This window comes from Parasteatoda tepidariorum, chromosome X1, assembly GCF_043381705.1.
Source record: "Parasteatoda tepidariorum isolate YZ-2023 chromosome X1, CAS_Ptep_4.0, whole genome shotgun sequence".
NCBI classification, from domain to species: Eukaryota; Metazoa; Arthropoda; class Arachnida; order Araneae; family Theridiidae; genus Parasteatoda; species Parasteatoda tepidariorum.
The window spans coordinates 6,582,981-6,604,933 of NC_092214.1; the positions used below are offsets into that span (position 1 = coordinate 6,582,981).

The 21,953-nt window shown below is 28.7% G+C and overlaps 1 protein-coding gene across 2 annotated transcripts in view; it reads right to left on the minus strand.

Moving 5' to 3' along the window:
• The window catches only part of LOC107446427 (sugar phosphate exchanger 3), a 47,946-nt gene that overhangs the window by 7,164 nt on the left and 18,829 nt on the right, over positions 1-21,953 (minus strand). For both annotated transcript variants that reach the window (XM_016061067.3, XM_016061068.3), the window contains 6 exons: positions 15,559-15,643; positions 11,369-11,505; positions 6,745-6,886; positions 3,165-3,190; positions 3,009-3,084; positions 1,273-1,472 (listed from right to left, as the gene is read on the minus strand). In XM_016061067.3, the coding sequence (XP_015916553.1) occupies positions 1,273-1,472; positions 3,009-3,084; positions 3,165-3,190; positions 6,745-6,886; positions 11,369-11,505; positions 15,559-15,643 (666 nt within the window). The remainder of the gene's footprint in view (positions 1-1,272; positions 1,473-3,008; positions 3,085-3,164; positions 3,191-6,744; positions 6,887-11,368; positions 11,506-15,558; positions 15,644-21,953) is intronic.

Genomic DNA, 21,953 nt, shown 5'->3' on the forward strand with positions numbered 1-21,953 from the left:
CGTAACTTAATTAATAGTTAGCACTAATTAATTAGCATATTTGAGGTCACCCCCAGGAACCATTAAGATTGACACTTAGTTCGTGAAAATCCGATCATTAGAACGAAAGTTATTCAGGGTGATATCTTTTTTTTTTTTTGTGGACTGTACATGTGCAGAAAAATTTCAAATAAATATAAGTCAAAATCCTTTTAAAGACACTTAGAAGTAAAGTAAGGAAGTTGTTGGGTTAAAAAAAAATATCATCTACAGTAAGAAAAAAAAATCATTTTTGGACTTACAGAGCCTTTACTTACCAACTTACAGAAACCTTTAAAAGTTTAGGCTACTAGAGTGAAAGCTTTTGTTGTTTGTTTATCTCAAAAGTTGTTGTTGGTACAAAACACCAAAATATAAGCTAATGAATCCTTTATCATAAAATAGAGAAGGTAAAATTTATATATATTCTTTATAAGCTTGGTTAGATGTTTGTATGTAATATAATTTCATCAGTACTGTATGTAAAAGCTCAGATACATTTCATTAAACATGAAATTTTTGGAACAGATAGTTGTGAAATAAGAAAATGATATGTATCCTAAGGAAATATTGGAAATTGATAAAAATTACGATCAATGTCACGGAGCCTACAGGCAATAATAAGTTTAAGTGCCCTAAGAAGGTGAATATACACACCTGCCAACTTTTACACATTTAACGTAAAATTTTATTTTTATATTTAAAGTGGTAGTAAATATATACTATTTTTTCTCTTATAAACTTAATTTTTAAATGATTTTGATCACCACTATTTTTAAAAAACTTATGCATATATATTATTATGCGTTACTCTCAACTTTTTCAGCTCAAGTTTTTTCAATTACAACGTATTTTGCTGCTTAAAATTGAAATTTTAATTCCGTTTTAATACCACTGGGAAAAATCATAACTGAAGGAATTAAAAGTTGGCAGGTATGCTGATATTATAAAAAAATGATCCTCCAGTGTTTTGTGAAAACAGAGCAAGCATATTTGTTTTTCCTTAATTAATTTATCAAAATAATTATTTTAAACACATTCAAAATTAAAACGATCCCTCACTTTGATAGAAACTTAAAACTGTAATAATTTAGTATTTTATAATATTAAGTGTAACTATGTTTTCTTATTGAATACCTCTCTAAGTATCTTACTTCAAAAAATTTCTCACATACTTTTTGTTTCCTTTGAAAATAGCCCATTTGTAGTGAATGATCAAATTTGATTGTTATTAAACAAAAAATAAAAACTTACCTGCCCTATAGCAGCACCAAAGCTACCTGTCCCATCAATTATTCCAGTAACTGTAGATAAAGCTTCTTTGCTGTTAGATAATTCAGGATGTCTACCCAAATCTGCAGAAACTGCAGTACTGATTAAACTTGCAACACCACCAATAATTGTTCCAGTCACTGTCATAATAGCAGCATTAGTGACATAATCAGCAGGAGCCTCTAGAGAATGTTAAAAACTTGTAATGATTTCTACAATTAAATTAACTATAAATTAATTAAAAAACAATCTATATTTAGAATCTAAAAATTACTACTTGAGAAAATAGTCATTACAATGCCAACTAATAATCTTTTATCTCCCATTACATTTTTTTTTTCCAATTACTTTTTCCTGTGCAAAAATGTTGTAATGTTTGTTAAGCATAACAAAAAGCATTTTTTGAAAAAGAGTGAATGAAGAAAATGTACTGAAATAAAATAAAACATAATGGCCAGTCTCTTCACAGTTTCCATTGCCTTGTATACATTTGCCTCACTCTCCTAGGTAGGAAAGAGGCTCAATTAGTACAATTACTTAAGGAATTCAATTTGTTTGTGTGATAGGAAGAAAATCTCTTGCTATAATCAAGTATAAAAAACAGTTTATTTGGATGTGGAACTAGATTGAGGCAAATATTTAGGTTTTAACTGCAAGGTCGCTTTACAGTTTACTTTGCAACATTGCAAAATTAAAAAAATCATGTATTGTCAATTATCAGAAACTAATGCAATTACAAAATGTAAGAAATAGATATTGGAACAAAAATAAAATACATGAAAAAAATTGTTAGACTATAAATGTTAATTATATGGAGAAATTTCAACCCCAAGGCAGAACCGCAGTGACACAGCGACATTGTCGCAGAACGTTACAGAGTTCTTGCAGAAAGTTTTTTTTTTTAAAGTAAAGAAAAATTAGTTTCCTTTTCAACAAAAATTTACACTAAAAGTTGCATTTGCATCATGCATTTAAATAATCACTTTTTTTGGCAAGCTCAATTTACACTGATAGAATCATAAATCGATATAATGTTTCAGTTGTATTTTCGGCAGTTATTGATATTGATTTTAACGTGGTTTTTAAATATTCTGATAAATTTGAAGCAATATGGAAAATACGAATCATGCATTTAAGGACTTAGTTTTTACTTTGAGTATTTGCATTTGAGTATTTACTGGCTTTCTCCCTAGTTATTAAATCTGATATTTTTTATACGATATTATTTATAAAAACAACCTGATCTTGAAACAAAACACGCAATTGAGTGATTCTTTTTTGAGATACCAGATTTAAGTGATTTTGTCGTCGATCCTTTTTTTGGCAATTACCGCTACGGATTTCTTGATTTTTAATAATTTTTTTATTGTGATGATTATTTACAAAATGCGAAGGAAATAATTAGTGCATTTTCCTCCTAACAAAATGTGAGAACACCAACCATAATATTAGAATAAAAATTCTGCCACAGGGGATTTCAATAAACCAAGTGTAATGTTTTCACATTAAAATATTTGGGAATTATAAAATTAACAATAATTACATTGTCAAACAAAAATAAAATCTAAGTTATTTTCGTAAAAACTCCCAACATTTTGCATAGATTAAATGTTAAGTAATAATTTCACTTGAACATTTTCTTAATTTTTCCAAGTGATAAAATATTGATGAAGTGAAAAGTGAAAAAAATATGTTTTTAAAAAACTTTAAAAACTCACCACTATATAAGTATAGAGAAAAAGGTGCTAAGAAAAGCATCAAACCAACAACAGGTGCCCTACTTTCTAATCTATCCTAAAGAAATAAGATAATTAGTCTTCAAATGAAAATCTTTTATTTTTTGTATTGTAATGAATCAGAAAGAACTTACTTACCGAAATGTATCCTATGACAATTCCTCCTGAAAAACAGGTTTTAGGAGGTTAGAGGTATGGGCGAGTTTATAAAACATAAATTACATGTACGCTTAAAAAAAAGGTAAACATAATATCAAAATCTATTTTCATCTGTTAACTGAATTTAAAAAATAATTTATTTGGACAAATCTTTCAACTACTAGTTCTCATGTATTAGTTAAACTGAATGTTATGAAACAATCCTACCACAACTTCCACTTATTTAAAATGGCTCTTTTCTTTTTAAGATTTTTAATCACGTAAAAATATTTTTCTTGTATATAAAAAAAATCATTTTTCAAAAAGTTACAAACTAATTTTTTCAGATCAGAAATAAATATTCCCAAATTATTAGTTGTATGTCTTATCATTACTTACTTTTTTTGCCACAATAGTCGTTTAAATTTTGAACATTTACTGATCATAGAGAACTTCTGAATATTTCTGATTAAAAAAATATTAAAAAAATCATTCCTGTTTTTATCTTCTTTGAATATGCGATAAAGGTAAGTAAAAAAAAACTAGATTTCAAAGGTACATTATGCAACGTGAAATTAATTTTTTATTTAAAATATACATAAATTCAGAGATAATATAAGCAACTTTTAAATAGTTTCCAAAAGATGATGCTGGAGGGCCAATTGTCATCAATGTTTCTACAAAAACAAACGAAAGATAATACTCTTAATTACAAACCACCCCAATAGTGGATTGGTCGCATATCTACAGCAGACAATGCATTCCTCCCCTGGTCACCATATAAAAGTTTGTGTATATGTGCCTCCAGATCCAACAACCTTGACTAATTTAAAAGTCCTATATTACATCTGCTATCGAAAGCATCAATATAGACATGCTTCACAAAGTTTGGCAAGATTAACATTTCAGACTTGATGTATGCCATACAGCAAAAGGTGTGCATATCAAAATTCATGATTACATTCAAAACTTGCTAATATTACCTCTGCATGCTATTACCTCACATTTTTAATTAATACATTTATTAATTTTTCGTAGTGCACCTATGAAATTAGGGCATTCATTTTGACCAACCTTGCATTATTTTACAAAATCAAAGTTAAACAATATATTATAAATGTAAATTTACATAAATAAGTTAAATGCAAGGAAGTGCAAAACATTTTGCCCATTAATAATAACAAAACAGTTTAAAAAAATTTAATATGGAAAATGTACTCTAAAATTTTATTGCAATCCAGAGAGTCAACAGTTTTAATATTGTTTCATTAGCTAAAAAAGAGTAAACTATTTAAAAACTACTAAAAAAATGATAAAATGCCCCAACTCAATAAAGCATCCCCCTGTAGTTTCATAGAAATACTGATTGTCCATCAGTACCAAAAAACCATCCCTTTCCCTACCACATAATTTAGAAGTGCTTTTCTGGCAATTTCTTCATGAATTCCTTTCTTAAAAATAGTTACCCTGATGTTTAGGGTAGAGGATTAATGTTATACTGTAAACAAGCAATGAGTGGGAGAAAAAAAAAAGATCTATCAATTACAGAAACTGATTTGAAAATTGCTAACAAAAGTGTAGGTATTAGTCAAGTCAAGGTGGGAAAAGAGCGGAACACAAGTGGTCCACAGCATTTTCTCCCAGCTTCATGTAGGTCAAATTTCTGTTAATGGTATGTGCTTACCGGCAAGAAAGGGGAGAATTTTAAGGTGGGGTGAGAGATGAGAGAATTGAATGGGAAAGATTGAGTAAAAAGGAGAGAGCATCACTCTTAGAAACGTCATAAAGGGGGAAGAAAAATGCAAATAGAAAGGGGGTGAAATTTAATGGAAGAGATATAGTGTAAAAGGAAGAGAACATTTCTTAGAATTGCTCTATAGGGGAAGAAAATCAGAGTAGTAAAGGGTGGAGGATAAACATTTTGTGAGTTTACAGAGATTAGAATCAGTCTTTATTGAGATTCACCACAAGCATGATACCTAAAATAAGTTCGTAGACCAGTGTTAAAAAATTACAAGTCATCAGATGGCATATGGAAAATGGTTCTATCATACAGCAAACTTCAAGGCATTTACGCATTGACAAAAAGAGAATACGAGAGTGGATTACTAAAGTAAAGGTTATATTGGCTAACAATAATGGAGAACAAAAAAAATTGATCACTCGCAGAAAACCTCTGACAAGTAAGATGATACCCTCTTCAAATTTTCAGAGAAAAAAAGTCAGAATAGCCTTGTTGTATCCAATGGAATGCTTGAAGAAGCTTTGAAAATAGCAGCAACTCAAACAATCAGATTTCAGGGCATCATCTACGTATATATACATTTCAATGTGAGAAAGAATGAAAGCCAGTAGATAACTTTGAAACTGCTAATGGCTTCATCCAAGCCATTCGTTCTTTGAGAATAAAATATGGTTATATGCTGTCTAATATAAGAAACATGGATCAAACCAAGGTGATGTTTGACGGACCTTACACTTAAACAAATGATTTAGTTGGAAAGAGCTCAAATAAGAATGGGTGCAAAAAGAGAAGACTTGCGGTCACACTAGAAGTGATCTCATCCAGACATAAACTCCCTGTATTTGAGATGCTAAAAGAACTGACAAGATGCATAACACTTTGTGCGCTGAAAGAGCTATAAATACCACACAAGGTTAAGATTACCTGCTCTGTCAACAGATGGATAGAGGGTAATTTTATGAAAAATTAACTATGGAGAATTTAGGGTACAAATGATGATGACATTCAGAGATTAATTATCTTGGATTGGGCCCCAATCCATAAGACCTTTAAACTTTCTGCAGGATGCACAAGCCTTTTGCAGTCAGCAGATGTTTCGTGAATAACACCCTTTCATAGTGCATTAAGAAAAAAAATGGGGGGGGCTCTTCATTAGAAAAAAGCAGAAGACCCTAGTCGAGAATTTAAAAAGGCTAACTTGGCAAGATGTAATTGGTTTTGGATTGGCCGCTTAGGGGGCCACCTCAGAAGAGATGATCTCTAACTCATTTCAACATTTCCAACACATTAGATGAAAGCAAAGATGGACATTTTCCTTTCTGATTAGTGGAAGTTAATGTTGGATCACTAAAAAATATTACAGATGAACTGAATGAAGAGTGCATTAACCTCATTTTGGATGATAACTCTGATATTTCCTTAGATGAACTTTCAGATTCTGATTAGTGGAAATTAATAACTTACTTTTTTTATGAAATATTACATCATTCATACTTTTTATTTTATTGCTGAATATTTATATTTTCATTTACTTCCATGTGCCAAAATAGCAACAAGATTTAAAAATAAAGGATTGCTGCAAAAGGTAAGCTAGATTTTATTAAAGTTTATATTTACTTCCTTTTGCTATAGTTATTTTTACTTTATTTTGTTAATTTTTTTGTGATTCATATTTAACTACATCCAATCAAATATATTTGATAGTTCTTAAAGTAACAATTTGCATTGTTTCTTCAGAAACATTTATTTTAACTCCTTTCCTCTACATTACAGAAATGTTTGTAAAAATTAGAGGGGCGTTTTATCAGCATTGTACGGTTAGTTAAAATTCCTCACCTATTATTCCACCAACATCATACCAAATAGAGAGAAGATCAGCCTTGTCTTCATTCCATTTATAAGCCATTTGCAAATAATATGGCAACCAGAAGAAAAAGGAATAGTTAACAAACTTTAAGCAAGCATATGCAAAAGAATACTGAAAATAAAAACCAAATAAAGAATTACTTTCTAATTGATTAATTAAATGCAAGGTTAAAAAACATAACAAATTAGGTTTCCCAGAGTAACTTTTCAAAAAATTACTAAACCAAAATTACAAAAAGATCTTGAGTGGGAACAAAAGTATTCTAACAAATCTACTAGTAGAGTTTAACTAGTAGCATAAAGAGTGTTACTTTTATTTCTAACTATGAGTTCACCCACTAGATTACATCACAGAGTGACCAAAACATTGAATTTATGTCTTGGTGAAAGAAAAAAAAATTTTCACTTCAAAATAATTTTTTTAATTTTATTTTCATAAACACAATATTCAACTGAATTTTGTTTGTTATAGAAAAAAAGTTTATGTTTTAGTCAGGAGAAATTAAGGATTGTTAATTCAAATTTAACACAATTTAGATTTTATTTTAACCACATGGTTATATTTTATTTTAACTTTGAGACAGAAAAGCATATTGCTACAATATACGCATATATTTCAATAATTTCTTAATCTTTTTCTACAATGTCTTAATATCTTTTGCAATCTTTCAAATACAGGAAATGTTATATTTTACAAAAATATTTACTTAAATGAATCATTACAATATCTTTTTTATTTATTTCAATTTTCCTATTTTGAATTTGAAAGCAGTGTATTTGTTCAATGACATGTAATTTTAATGTGTGTATTTTGGTTCAATATGTATTTTTTCACTTTATACTAAAACAAATAGATCAAAATTTAAATAGAATAAAAACATCCATTTCATTAAATAGAATAGCACAAGTGTTCCATTATTGAGACTTATTTAACAGAAATGAGACAGTTCTGTTTACTAGAAACCCATAGGGTTCAAACATTTTATTGGTTTTGAATACACAAAAAACTGATATTTCAGCTGGCCTGTTTCAGGTACCTTGGAAAACTTTTATTTATTTATTGAATGGTTCCAGGTATCCAGTAAAAATTTAATTTATTACCTGGTCAATTCTGAGTAAGTAAAACAACATAACAATCATATTTGCTTCTAAACCATTTCAGAAGATGAAGTTCTAAGTAAGATCTAAATACTCAAAAATAAAAACAGATGAATTTATTTTTGCACTTTCCAGCCTATTTTGAAGCAAAGTTAAAAAAAGCTTAGAACAGCAGTTGCAAAATTGGTGGGGAGATAAAATACATTATAAGGATTGAGAATTACATAGCAATCCAAGAAAATGTCATTGTATGCAGCTGGGGGTACTTTCCTATTATAAACTTTCTGTTTGTGCCCCTACGAACTGGTATTTTTATTTATTTGGTACTATTATTGTCACTCTACTGTTTGAAATATTTAAAACTTCTTTTCAATATTTAAAATAAGCACAGAAAATTTTAAAATTAGCAATTCTAGTTCATTTTTGTGTTTTCAGCTACTTTCGATTTCGATCCAAGTTTTAAAAAAAAATTTTTTTATTCATTAATTTTTGTAATTTGGTAATATGTACATTCAAGAACTGAGTATATGGCAATGCTGCAAAATGCCATTTTATATACTCAAGGGACTAAATATATTTTTTAGTTTTCATTACATTTGATTAATAATTTAACAGCATATACCAGTAATTTTCATAATTTGGAGCCATTTATTGTTCATATGAAAAATATTTTTTCTTTTATGTTTTAGAAACTTAATCTGATTTTTATTCATAATATGAGCATTGGTAGCACCTTTAAGAACAAAAAATATATGACAGCGATTAAAAAAATAGTATTTAAAAAATAATTAAACACCCCTAACCAGAAAAAAAAAAGCTTTTTTATGGTAAATACTTTGCATTGTCCTTTCTGTTACCATAATTAGTCGAATAAAAATTATTTATTTATTATATAAAATATTTATTTATCCACATATTATATAATTTAGCTTATTAATATATAGTCTAAAACAAATACTTTAAAATTTATTTAGAATTATTTAGTACATTGGATTTTTGTTCCTTAAATGTCATGGCTGTTAGCCTATCGATTACATTATTTACCAGTTTTCCTTTATTTTTTTTCTCTTTACTTATCATTAATTAAATTAACTAATATTTGTCAAGAAATATTTACATTGTTATTGACCAAATGATGGAGTTATTGACCAAAGGATGGAATATTTGTAATAATAAATTACTTACTGCAAAATAAAAACATCATATTACTATTAAGCTACTGGTGATTGACAGTGAAATGATGAATTTTTGTTGTGTGGATAGATATATGAGAAAGTTACATAAGATCTTTGTTTAGAATACGTAGAAAAATAACAGGGATTATGGTAACCAAAGAGAATTTTTTTTTTTTATATCTGGCCAAAAAAACAAAAACTAAAAATGATGAAATAAAAAGAATTGTAAGAAAAGACTTACATAGTATAGAAGAATTACAAGTGTCTAATTATTTTTAAAAAAGACATATTTTCTAACAACTAAGTTTTTTTTTTTTTTTTTTCAATTTCTAAATAACACCATAAGTTGAAAATGACCATACACTGTTTATTATTGTCTTAATTTTTCTGAATGTAAAAATCAGACCTAAATTATGATATTTAGACTATTAATTTATAGCTGTGACAATGAATGTCTCGCATTTTAAAGATAAATTTCAAAAATGAAGTAAATTGAGTTACTAATACTACACATATATCTTTTTGAAAAAAAAGTTCTTGGAATAAATGAAGGGAAGTTGAACATCAGTGTTTAATTAGCATAATGTGTTGATTTCTTTCTTATTTAATCTATTATATGACTTAAGAAAACAAGCCTTTGTTCAGACAACTACAATGATGCTTGCCCTATATAATGTATACCTAGTCCATTTTGATACAATTTCAACCAGGATTTTGAGCATTTCTAATTCTGCCAAAAGATGTCTCCACCTTTGTTTTTAAATTAATATAAATATGAAATTTTAAGATGCTATAAAATTTATGGTTTTAACATTTATTTCTCTTTTTTCCACTGCTATAGATATATGGCTTGAATTTAGCATTAGTACTTTTTTGTTTGTTCTGGTTTTAAAGCTTAAGAAAGGACAGTTGTTGCAAAAAGTTTAATTTTATTCCTTTGTATTTTTATAGGTTAAGGCAGTTCTCTCTTATTTCAAGAAATATTTCTAAACAAGCACTTTTTTTCAGGCAAAAGCTTTGTTGCCAGAGAAAAACTTGTGAAATATATGTCAGTACTAACCGTACTGTTGATGCTAATAAATAATTCAATCAGTTTCAAAGTGACAATCGCACCAATTGAAACTGATTTTATAAAATTTTTCCCTAAGTATGTAACCCCTTCACAACATATTTGCTCTTTGCAGTAAATACCAACCAAAACTCTTTGCTATTTTTGTCTGGCTAGTTGAACATGCACGAAATGAACCTACCTTCAACTGTTGCTGAGGAAAGCTTTTTATTCATGGTCATATTTGTGGCTCACTAACACTTTTGACTGTTTTCAATAAATCTATTTTGGATGTCAAAACAAATAATTTTGGTTTTTCTTCTCTTTATTATCAATATCCAGAAATCATGGGATATTCATGATATAATTTGGGTTCATCTGAAGAAATGAAAGACTCTGTTTTTCTTTCCAAAAAAATAATGCATTAATGTTTTTTTTCTCTTCTTTTTTTCACATGCACCGCATACGTATAAAAGGCTTATAGAGTCTCTAATTTATCTCCAATTAAACCCCTTTCTCTTTCTTGAACTTTAAGTGCTACAAGTTTCATACATTTTATATTGTATTCAATAACATTATTATTTGACAGTAAACAAAATATAGAATTTAGCCCATTGTCGTGCTTTGTTTGGTTTGATATTCATTTGTAAAAGCATTTAATAATTCAAAAACCTGTTATAAAATCAATTAAGTATCAGAAACCACTTAATAGAAGAAATAGGTAAACCATAAGCATACTTTTTTTCATCTAGGATAAACAGAAGGAAAATGATATCACTGAATTAATTTAATAACTATTGAATGAAAAGTAAAAAAGTTAATTGTGCAGAAATAACTAAACTCAGTAAATAATTTTAAGAAAAAATTTAAATTAATTTGTTTTTTTTTCACACTATAAGAAGGAACAGTGTTATGGAGTATTAAATGCACTTTTTAATAGTAAAGTATTGTTCAGAAAAAAGATATGGTGTCAAAGAATTTATTGCTTAGCAATGAGATCTCATGCAGATCATGAAACGACTTCAAAATACTTATATGTAATAGCTCTTTAAACTAATTTTAACTTCACATGAACAGCAGATGACCTGATAGTTGAAGCAGCTTGTGAAGCAAAAATATTTTATGATAAGATAAAAAAAAGAGCATAAAAAATTAAAAATTGGGAGGAAGTAGTAAAATATAAACTTCCCTTTAAAAATAGATTTGGCAAGTATGAAAATGGAGGGAAATTTAAAAATAGAAGAAACAGGTAAAATAAAAATAACTTGCATACAGCTATAACTCCTGGCAAGCAACAAGCATTGCAAAGACCCACAGCTTTTGGCCTTTCATAACTTAATTTTTCATAGGTACTGTCAGATTTTAGTAGAGGCTGTTTATCTGGCCCATTGTCATTGGGATCTGGGAGACCTGTAATTAAATATATACTTATTGCAACATAAAATAAAAATAAAATATGCAAATTGAACTTTTGTGATACTTTAAAAGAAAATAAATGGTGATTTTGCTGTAATAATGAACAGGTTAATAATGATTTTAGAGTAACCCAGAATAAACTAAATGGATAATTTCATGAAAATTTGTGGAATTCAATTAATTAAAGAAGAAACATTCATATTATTTTAGTGATAAAAAATTGACAATTTTGTTTATTTATAATTTGTTAAATATAAAACATTCCAACATTCTTTAAGAATCTTTTTCTTGCTCTTCATGTCCTCAGAAAAAAAGTCTGCAATCTCTGAAGCACGTTCGCTGCTTCATTAAACGATGGTAATGGATTTAAAATCATCACTAATAGATTTTATCATCCCCACAATTAAAATCACCAGTGATTCACAAACCATCAGATTGATATCACATTATGAGTATTTCAAATAAATATTAAGCTCAGTATTATGCTAATTGAATAATGGTAATATTTTTCTCATTTGGCACTATTATTAAACTATCATTTTTGATACTGTCTTTAAAAAATTTTATAAGCAGAAAGTTCTAATTCTAAAGCTTAGATCACATTTTTTATTTATTTATTTTTTTAAAGTTTGCACCAGAATTCAATTGAGCTAAATACAAGCTATTGGCTCAAGGGCTTGTAAAGGAAGGCTCTATAAGGCAGTAAAGGAATCAATGATTCTTAAAACACATGGTTGTAATTTACTAGTGTGGCATGCAAAAAAAAACTTTATTTCAACATTCTATAAATCCAGTTTCTAGTGATCTGAACATTGCAATAAGCAAGATGACATAGCAATTTTTTTGTAAGTTTATCTAAATATTCAATGAAAATGACCTACGTCATACAAACTGTTTATTAAATCTGTAACTTGCAGGATAAGCTTTAAAACTCTTTTAGCAGCATGGGTTTTCAGTACCACATCAAGGAGTGCCAGTTTTTGGCTTCCATAAACAATAGAACAGATCAAAACAGTTTATCCCTTGATAAATACCTCCATGAATTTGCCTTCACCTTTTACTGTGTATATCTAATCTGGACAAAGATTAAAATGCAACCAGTTTCATCAGTTGTAATTAAAATGCAGCACCGATGTCAATCAAAGATGTAAGCCTGTTTTCTTGCCACTTTTCAACAGAGGTTTCTTAAATGCTTGCCAGTTCACCACTTATTGAATGATAAGCCCAGCCCCATAAACATATTAAATCAGCCAATTCGGCCAGTGTTATTCAGGGCTGTCTACCCACCCACCTGCCCAAAAAAAATGGGTGGGATTTACCACAACAAAAATGTAATTCCAATTCACTAGTATATAAGGCATGTTAACTCAATACCTATGGTGGGGTACCTTTTCATAGATGAAGGTTGACATCGTCGATAACTTCTATCCCCACAATATGCATGACTAATTATTCATAATATTTGGTTAAAATATAGTAAATTTTAAGACAAAATAAAGAATTCCCCATTCAAATCAGTTTAAAAGTATGAGTGCTCCTTGTAGTCATCACTACTGCTTCCCAGTCTATATTTTATTTATGTAGATTACTTTTCATCATTAATAATCCTTCTGAGGGCTAATTTAAAAAAATACTTAATAAAACTTCTAAGCCTAGCTAAGTTTAGATAGCATACTATATTTTTAAAAACATTTTATTTTTCTTGCCCTCTTAAAATATAGCTTCAATATTTTTTCTGCCTTTATTAGCATAAATTTAAATCTTATTATTATATACGTTAAGTGTATTACCAATGTCTGTTTTATAATGGTCAAAACTCTGTATATTGATTTTATTAATAATAGAACTTTTAAAGAAGTATTTTTAAATCATGTCTCTTAAATATCATAATTTCTATAGAATCACTCCTGGAAAGTTATGCTCCAAACTGTATTCTTACAAGATAAAAAAAACCATTTCCCCACTTCACTAAATAGAGCTGTATAAGATGGAAACTCTCTTCCATATTTTCCCATTTTAAAAACTAACAAAAAGTAAGTAAATTCTTAATTAAAGAAATAATAAAGTGCTGAAAATTTTTGACTTTGTTAAAAAAATTTATAACTTTGAAAAATTAAGCATTTTGAAAATATGAAAAACAGGGTGGCAACTCAAATCAGGTTTCAAATTTTCCTGATTTTTCCAGGTAAAAATCCTAAAATTTCCAAGTCAATGCGCTTTTTTCCCTCATAAAGATTAGGTTGGGTACAAGAAAAATGTTAATATTATAAAGTATTTTATTAAAAATATTATTTTTTAATGTTATTTTATCATCTTTGACTCAGGGGATAGAGTGCTAGCCAGGTCCCCTTATGGGAATGAGGTGACCTGGAAAGGTTCTCTATTCTTTAAGAAACCATGGGAGTTTAACAGGGTTATAATGAACCAAATTTTGATGCAGGCGAAGTATTGCTAAGTTGATGGTATTTCGACTGTTTGGCAATAAATTTTCGTCTAAAAGTGGGTATAACAGTTGGTAAAATAACTTTAATTAAGAAAATTAGTAAATAATTTAAATTAGTAAAATTAAAAAAATTCCAGCTTTTCTTTAAAAAATCTCTGATTTTTCCAGGTTTCTGTCCAAATTTCTATGATTTTTCCAGGTTTTTTTCAGTACATAAAATTTCCCTGATAATTCCAGGTTACTATTGATTCTTTGGCAATGATGTTATAAGGTGGGTGGCCACCCTGGAAAAAAAACGATAACAAAAACGAAAAACTTAAGTTATTTTGTTAAAAGACATCAATTTTTTTTTCTTTCTTACATATACAATTACAATGAAAAATTGTGACTACAGAATGTTTGTTGAGAGTAATGAAGTTGCATAAAAAATAAAAACTTATAGTACATAATTACTGACTTACGACCTTAGATACACAAAAATCTAACTGATACAAGTATGTATTAAACTTTAAACACAAAACTAGAAATAAGTAGATGGGTGAGAGATTTTTACATCTATAGAGAGACATGTCATTATAAATATATGTAACATAAAAAGCTTCTATTAATCTTTTTATGTTTTTTCTTTCTTATAAAACAATTCCTAATTTATTATTCCAATCGAAACACTTTCTCACATTTTTAAAAAGCCACATCCTGTTCTTAAATCTATTTTTGGCTCAAGAATACATTCATTAAAAGTAAGATATTTTTCCCCTTTGCTCTTTGTGGGAGTTGTATGACCTATTTGATAAACCAATTACAATTACTAAGATTTCCCCCTTTCCCTAAATTGAAACATTTTACGGATTTACTTTGCAAGATTTTCCCTAACATATAATGAAGAACATAACATTTTGTGACCACTTTCATAGCTGATCTCTGTCTAATAATTAATAAATAAATTTTGTACCCTCCTTTCTTGCCTAAGACCTGTTTTAATCCTTCCACTTGGCAATGATGTTATAAGTCATCAAAGATATGTAATATCGCATTTAAAATTAAATCAATCGGAAGACGGTACATCAAAAATATGAAATAGCTCATTCAAACGGGCAGTTGGAAATTTATCAGACAAATTCTTCTTCAACTCATGGCAATTCATAATTCATCCAGTATATTCAACAAAAAATATATTTTTCAATCATCAAACTTTTCGTTTATATAAATGATACCTACACCCAGTGGAACTTAATGATCATCGACTTTTGATTTGTGACACAACATTTTGTTACCACTTTTATAGCTGATCTCTGTCTAATAATTAATAAATAAATTTTGTACCCTACTTCACTGCCTAAGACCTGTTTTAATCCTTCCACTCGGCAACGACGTTATATATATATATATATAATATACCTGAATTGTTTCCGCCGTATTTAGCCTATATTTTTGTAAATATACTTTTAAAATTGTTTTAAATGTTATCATTAAAATAAAACTCNTATATACATATATATATATCCTTCAACAATTTCACATTCAACATTAATGAATAAAAAAGAGCAACAACTATTTTGTAAAAAAACATGTTTAAAAAGAAAGTGCAAATTAATGTGACTCACCAACATCACGAGGAGAGGATACAAGACTGAAGAGTATGACAATTCCAAAGGCAAATGTTACACTTGATGTGATTAAGAAGGAATACTAGAAAAATAAAATGACATTTACATAGGATGAAATATTTCGTGAACACATAAAAAAGAAATAATCAGAATTCAATAAACTAGCAGAGAGAATTTGTCATATGCATAATAATTGAACTTTTATCTTGAATACACTTAGTCCTTTTTTTTCTTGTTACAATATTTCTAAACATTTCTACTATGAGAACATTAACTTTAAATAATGACAAATGAAAATCAAGGTAATCAGTAACAGTAGAAACAATTCAAAGCGGCCACATTGCATATTTCATTCAACTTCCTTTTGTACAATTAACATCTCAAATTCATGTATGCATTGAATCTACAAGCTTCTGGAAGTACATCTAATTATATCTAGATAGTACCATGCATTGGTTATGCAGGTCTTAGGATCCTGCAAATTAGGCAGAGGAGAAAATTGCTGTTGATTGAACCTAATTAACATGCCCCAAATATTTTCTATAAAGTGAAGACCCAGACTTTGGAGGAAAGCATTGAAACACAGATTGATGCTCATCGAACCAATATTCAACACTTTGTGCACTATGCATAGTTGCATTATTGTCAATGAAGTATACGTCATCTTCTAAGTAAATATTTAATTGTATGGGATACCCAGTGTGAAGAATTGTGGCAAACCAGTGACATTGTCAAAGAGCATTACAAAGTTTTTGCAGAAAGATATTTAATTTGGATAAGCAAAAAATTTTGGTTTCGTTGCTGTAGAATTTTTTGAAAGATGTATCTTTTACTGAAGATTTATAATCAAATGATGCCGTTCTTATGTATCAGAGGAGGAAGAAATGCTCCCAATTTTTCTATTCTCCTTTTGGAATAATCCCAGATCAGAAGGTGAGAAATCATCCCGTCCATTAGAAGCAAACCTCTGCTTTTAAAAAAAGCACCAGGTCATCTCCTCCACACCATATCTAACCAATCTATTATTATTTCTTTACACATCCAACCTTTTTTGTTCGCTTTCACAATTATGCCGGGTGGGATTGCCTTTCGGTAACGTTTCTCTCTTAAAAATAATCATCTCCATTTGCTTTCTTTCATCTTTTCTCCATTTGCAATCTTTTCTGCATTTGCTGTAGAAGCTAATACACAAGTAATGGATGTTTTCTCCTTCCCAGTAGTACTTATTGGAAAACTCATTGTTTCTGTTTTGTCAACAGTTTTGCTAGCAGGGCAATCAAATGTTAAGGGTGTTTTGTCCAAGTTTATCAGGGTGCATAGCCAAATCTTTCAACAAAAAATAAGTACTTTTAAGTACTTCTTAAAAACTCAAAAAAATATTTTTAAGCATTATATGCATTGACAAAACGCAAAATAATTTTCAAAGACTTTACATGAGCATGATAAAATAACCAGTTTCTGACTAAGAACTCTTTTCTTGATTATATTAGCCATTATAAAAAAAAGGTTTTTCAGTTTGATATCAGATGGTAGAAAATGAAGCCTGAAATTGAGAATATCTTGCAAAATGCAGCAGAGTTGCACATGGGAGTGCAAGAATCTCACCAAATCCCCAAGCTCAGCAGACGCAAATGTGGACTTTCAAGAATTTCACTGAACACGTAAGATGATTGGCGCTTTCATACGCTATGGACCGACGGGATGCCGAAATAGATTGTGATTGAATTACTTGTTAAAACGTTGAATTGAACAATGCGAAAAGCATGCGTTTGCTTAACGCGTGGCAAAAATTGACATGGTAAAGAAAAAAAATCTAAGCACTTTTTAAAAACACCCAATGAAAAAAGCACCTATAAGGGCTTTTAAAAAACGAAAGTCGAAAATAAGCAACTTTTAATAGCGCTACACACCATGTTTATAATTTCTGGGGGAGAAATTTTTTCCACATCAAGTTTTTTGACTAAGTCTTTTTTTGAAGAAGTCTTTTTTTTTTCTTCCAATTTTCTAGAAGTTCTTTCCCAGCAGTGGTCCTAGTTCTTAAAGATATTTTTTTTCCTTTCTTGAAACGATAGCACCAACTTGGGAAGCCTATAAAACCCTGAATGCCCAGCTGGCTAGCAATTATTTTAGCCTGTAGATGAATTTTTATTGTCGATACTGGGAGTCCTTTGTCTCATTGTTCTTCAATCCATTTAGCTAAATCACTTTCCAATTGTGGAAATTTTACTACTCTAGACCTTCTGCCACAATTTTGTTGGGCCAAATTCAAAATTATTTCTTTATTTGCTAACCATCTATGAACACATTTTTTTTTCATTTACCTCAAAATCTCGAGCAGCAGTTCTTCTTCCAATTTGATCCGCGTTAGCAACAATTTTTAATTAAAAAGCTGAAGTTACGATGTTGTGAAGACATTTGTTAGTTCTAAAGTACTAGAAAAGTACAATATTAAAACTAAAGTACTATACTCTTAAAAAGAACATACGATAGCTAACTTCATCAAAAAATCCAAATTTCTAAATATAAGTTTTATACACATAAGTTCATGCTCTGAAAACAAGAAGGGGAAGAAGGGGTAGCAGTAAGATAAAAGAAAGAGAAGGAAATGTATTAATAATATTCTGTAGAGCTGGGGAAAGGAGCTAAAGAAAAAGAATGTGAAGAAAGCGTGCAATATGTTGAAATACATGCGACCCCCCTCCCATTGCTAGGTCACCTTATTCCAGGTGCAACAAGGAAGAATAACTATTTCATTCACTAGTTACAATAGTAACGGTCAAATGTAACGGCAGCCTGTGAAATGCAGATTCTTCAGTGACCTACAGTAAAGAAAATTAATGGTTAAAAAGAAAAGTGGTAAAAAGAAAATTAACGATAACAGTAGTCATAGGAGGGATAAAACTTGTGGAAGGATTCCATGACGTTTAAAATATTTATGACATCGACAGCCCAACATAAATTTAGTGTGAGTAAAAATAAGAATGAAGCATTTCCCTCTTCTCTTCGGACTGTGAAACGTTTCAAATTTGGAAGGGAAAGATAAAATATTTCTTTCTTTCTCCTCTCAACCACTGCTATCGTTAGCACAATGACCTGTGTGAGGAAGGGTTTGGAATAACAGCGAAACATACCGAAAGTTAAACAAATTGTTCTTTTGATCACTAGTTGTAAACAGGAGATTTTAATTTTTCCTTTGTTTTTCATTTTGTTTCTAAAATTTGATTTATTATGAAACTGTTCTTTTAGCTGGGTTTATTCTAGCTGCATAAAAAAGAAGAGATGAATTCTGAAAAGAACATGTTTTCTCATAATTAAAAAATCATGGCTCTAAAGAAGGATATCCAATTATGAAAATAAAAGTTCTTATTGTTTATCATTAAAAAATTTAAATTTTTAACCAAAACAGTTAAACATAGATAAAAATCATTTTATAACTACTTCGTAAGAGAACTTAATAAAGAAAGAAAGAAACTACGATTGCACTGAATTTAAAAAGGAAACTTTTTTCTAATAAGATGAAATCTTTCATCTCCAAATCTTACGCTTCAAATATTTATTATATATATATATATCAGTGATAAATAAGTTTACAGCTAATAAGAAATAAGGAAATATTTAAAAAGTTCATTTTTGATTTGTAGATAAAGGAAATGCTGAAGTAAACAAGATGAAAAATTTTTTACAAAAAAAATATAAAATAAAAAGAATACTTATTTTCAAGAAGAAAAAAATAAATTATGAATTTCAATGACAAATGAATGAATTTAGTTTCTGAGACTAAAGCAAATGTTTTGATTAAAATATATTAATAGTTCAAAGTCTTGTTCCATTTTATTTTTGGTATTTTCTTTAAACTTAGAAGTGGGATTTGTTTTGAAGAACATTTTTTTTTCTATTTTTAAATTTTTTTTCTTTCTTTCGAAAATTAGTCTCTCTTTTTGCGGTCGCAATTTGACAGTTCATACATCAGTCAACGGCAGATCGGTGTGAATTTATATACTCCCGTGATTTCTTTTAATTAGCCGTGTTTATTTAATGCAGAAGCATACTTTTCAATTCCTATTTCTTATATATTGAATGCATTGGTTCGCCAAAGGAGCAGAAATTTTTAATCAGCTGATGATTTATAGCTGAATTTATAGATGAGAAGAAGAGAGTTAAAAATAAGGCATACTAGTTCAATTATTCTTAAGTTTCAAATCAGAATTTGTAACACCAATTGCAGATGATGTCATACGGTTTTTTGTCAGTCGAAAACTTCTTTAATCAAACTATATTTTAATGAAAAGAATAAGAAAAACGTTTTTAGAGCAAATATTATGAAATAGGTTTGTAATTTTCGAAAATATTCAGTACACATCTGTTTTTAAATAAATCCAATGTGATCGAAAAATTATCTCTTGTGGCTCGGGGAAAATTGAATTCTTCTTATAGACCTCATCGGTACATAGGTCGCACATTGTGTCAGTTCAACTTTTAAACACATATAGGCCGCGGCCCATCAACCGGATAATACTGTAGTATGGGTTAAATTACTGAAGTATGGGTTATAAAATATATGCAAGCTTCAATGTTCCAATACCTTTGCATGTTAAGAAATGAGATTAAGAAGCTTTTATTCCTATGGAAAAAAACTACTCTGTTGGAAAATATTATTCTTTTCTCCGCACTTAAAATGGCTTGTTTATAGCTTATGGAATTACTCTGAACAAAGATCTATGCCTTTGATTTATTATGTAAAATATCACAAATAATATATAAATTTAGATTTATCTCTTTATACCTAATATTTGAGAGAACTGAAAAATATTAATTTCAACCAGAATGAAAAAAATGATTTACTGAAATTTTTATTAATTAAATACATATCATTTATTGTTTTTTAATTGAAAAAAAGACTGTTTTTTAATAAATTAAATGTTATAAACTTTAGTCTAATTAGGACATATTAAGTGAGAATGCCATACAACAAAATCATGGAAATAAATACTATAACTAAACCAAATTTTATTTGCAATAAATTTTTTTTTAATTCTAAAATGGTATAGCTATAAAATAATACTTGATAGATTTAGCATTCGTAAGTTTATTTACCTTAACTTTTTATGCAAAAACAAGCATAAGAAAAATAAAGTTATTTAATAAACATAAATATAAATAGTTGAGGTACATGTTTGCCATTTCTTCTAATTACACTTGAACCAGCTGAATACCCGCTTTTCGCAAGGGAATATTTAAAAATAAATTTAAAAAACCAATAAATCAGTATTGAGAAACACTACAAAATCAGGAAATTAAACTGAAAATCATACACCGACACAATTAAAGAACTTGGAAGAACCAGACAAGAATTTTTTGGGGGGAATTAATGAATCAGAATTAATGAAATTTTTAAAAAAAGTGGTTGCATAAATACAGGTATGTTTAATGTAACAGAACTGTTCTTGCTTTCACTTAAATTTTAACGTAACTAATTACATCAGTTTTCAGAATGCTTGCATGATTTTTATTTCAAATTAGGTCATGGTAAATAAATAAAAACAAAGAAATATTTGTCTCACTTTCTAATAAATTGGTAATAAAATAGTTCAAACGAAAAATTTTCTTTTGCTCTGAAAATGTCACTAGCCTGTTTCTTCTATTTCTTTTCAATTCTTCTGTTTCTTTTCAATTAACATAGCTAAAATAATTTCAATTTTTTAATTTAATATTGTATGTTGTTATCTTCGCTGGTTTTATGTTATTGAAGTAAGCAAAGCATGATGTTCGTAATTCGTATTGAATAAAGATAAAATGTATTTAACATCTCTTGGCTTAATGCTATTGCTCATGGTAGATTCATGATCGTTAAAATTCCCCTTAAATTAAACACTTAATTCCAAAATATAGGTATTAAAACTGCTTGCTACAGTGTTAAAAATCACCAAATATATCAATAAAATATTTTATCCCTATATAAGTATATTTGGTACTTATTGTATAACCCTTCAACATTTAGTTTATACATATTTGTCAGTGGCACAGTCAACTAAAGCCGAAATTTTTTTTTTTAAATATACATACCAACTTCATTAGGATTTTGGAGCCTGACCATTTCTCTATCTGACTTTTAATTTACTGTTAAAATATTTATAAGTAGTGGTGGAAAAAATTTCTTTTATTTCTAATTCTTTAAAATATCAATACACTGGATATTAATACCACAGGAAAAAATATTTTCTGAAACTGCGGAAAACCCGTTGTAGAATTCTTATCAGAACCAATTTGCCAATTACCATAATACCAGTAGTACATATTACCGTCAGTGATACATATGAATTAAGCATCATCTGTGAATGGGAATTTTTTATGGTTTTCTGAAACAAAATTCCCTTTAATCTTTCTTCCATGAG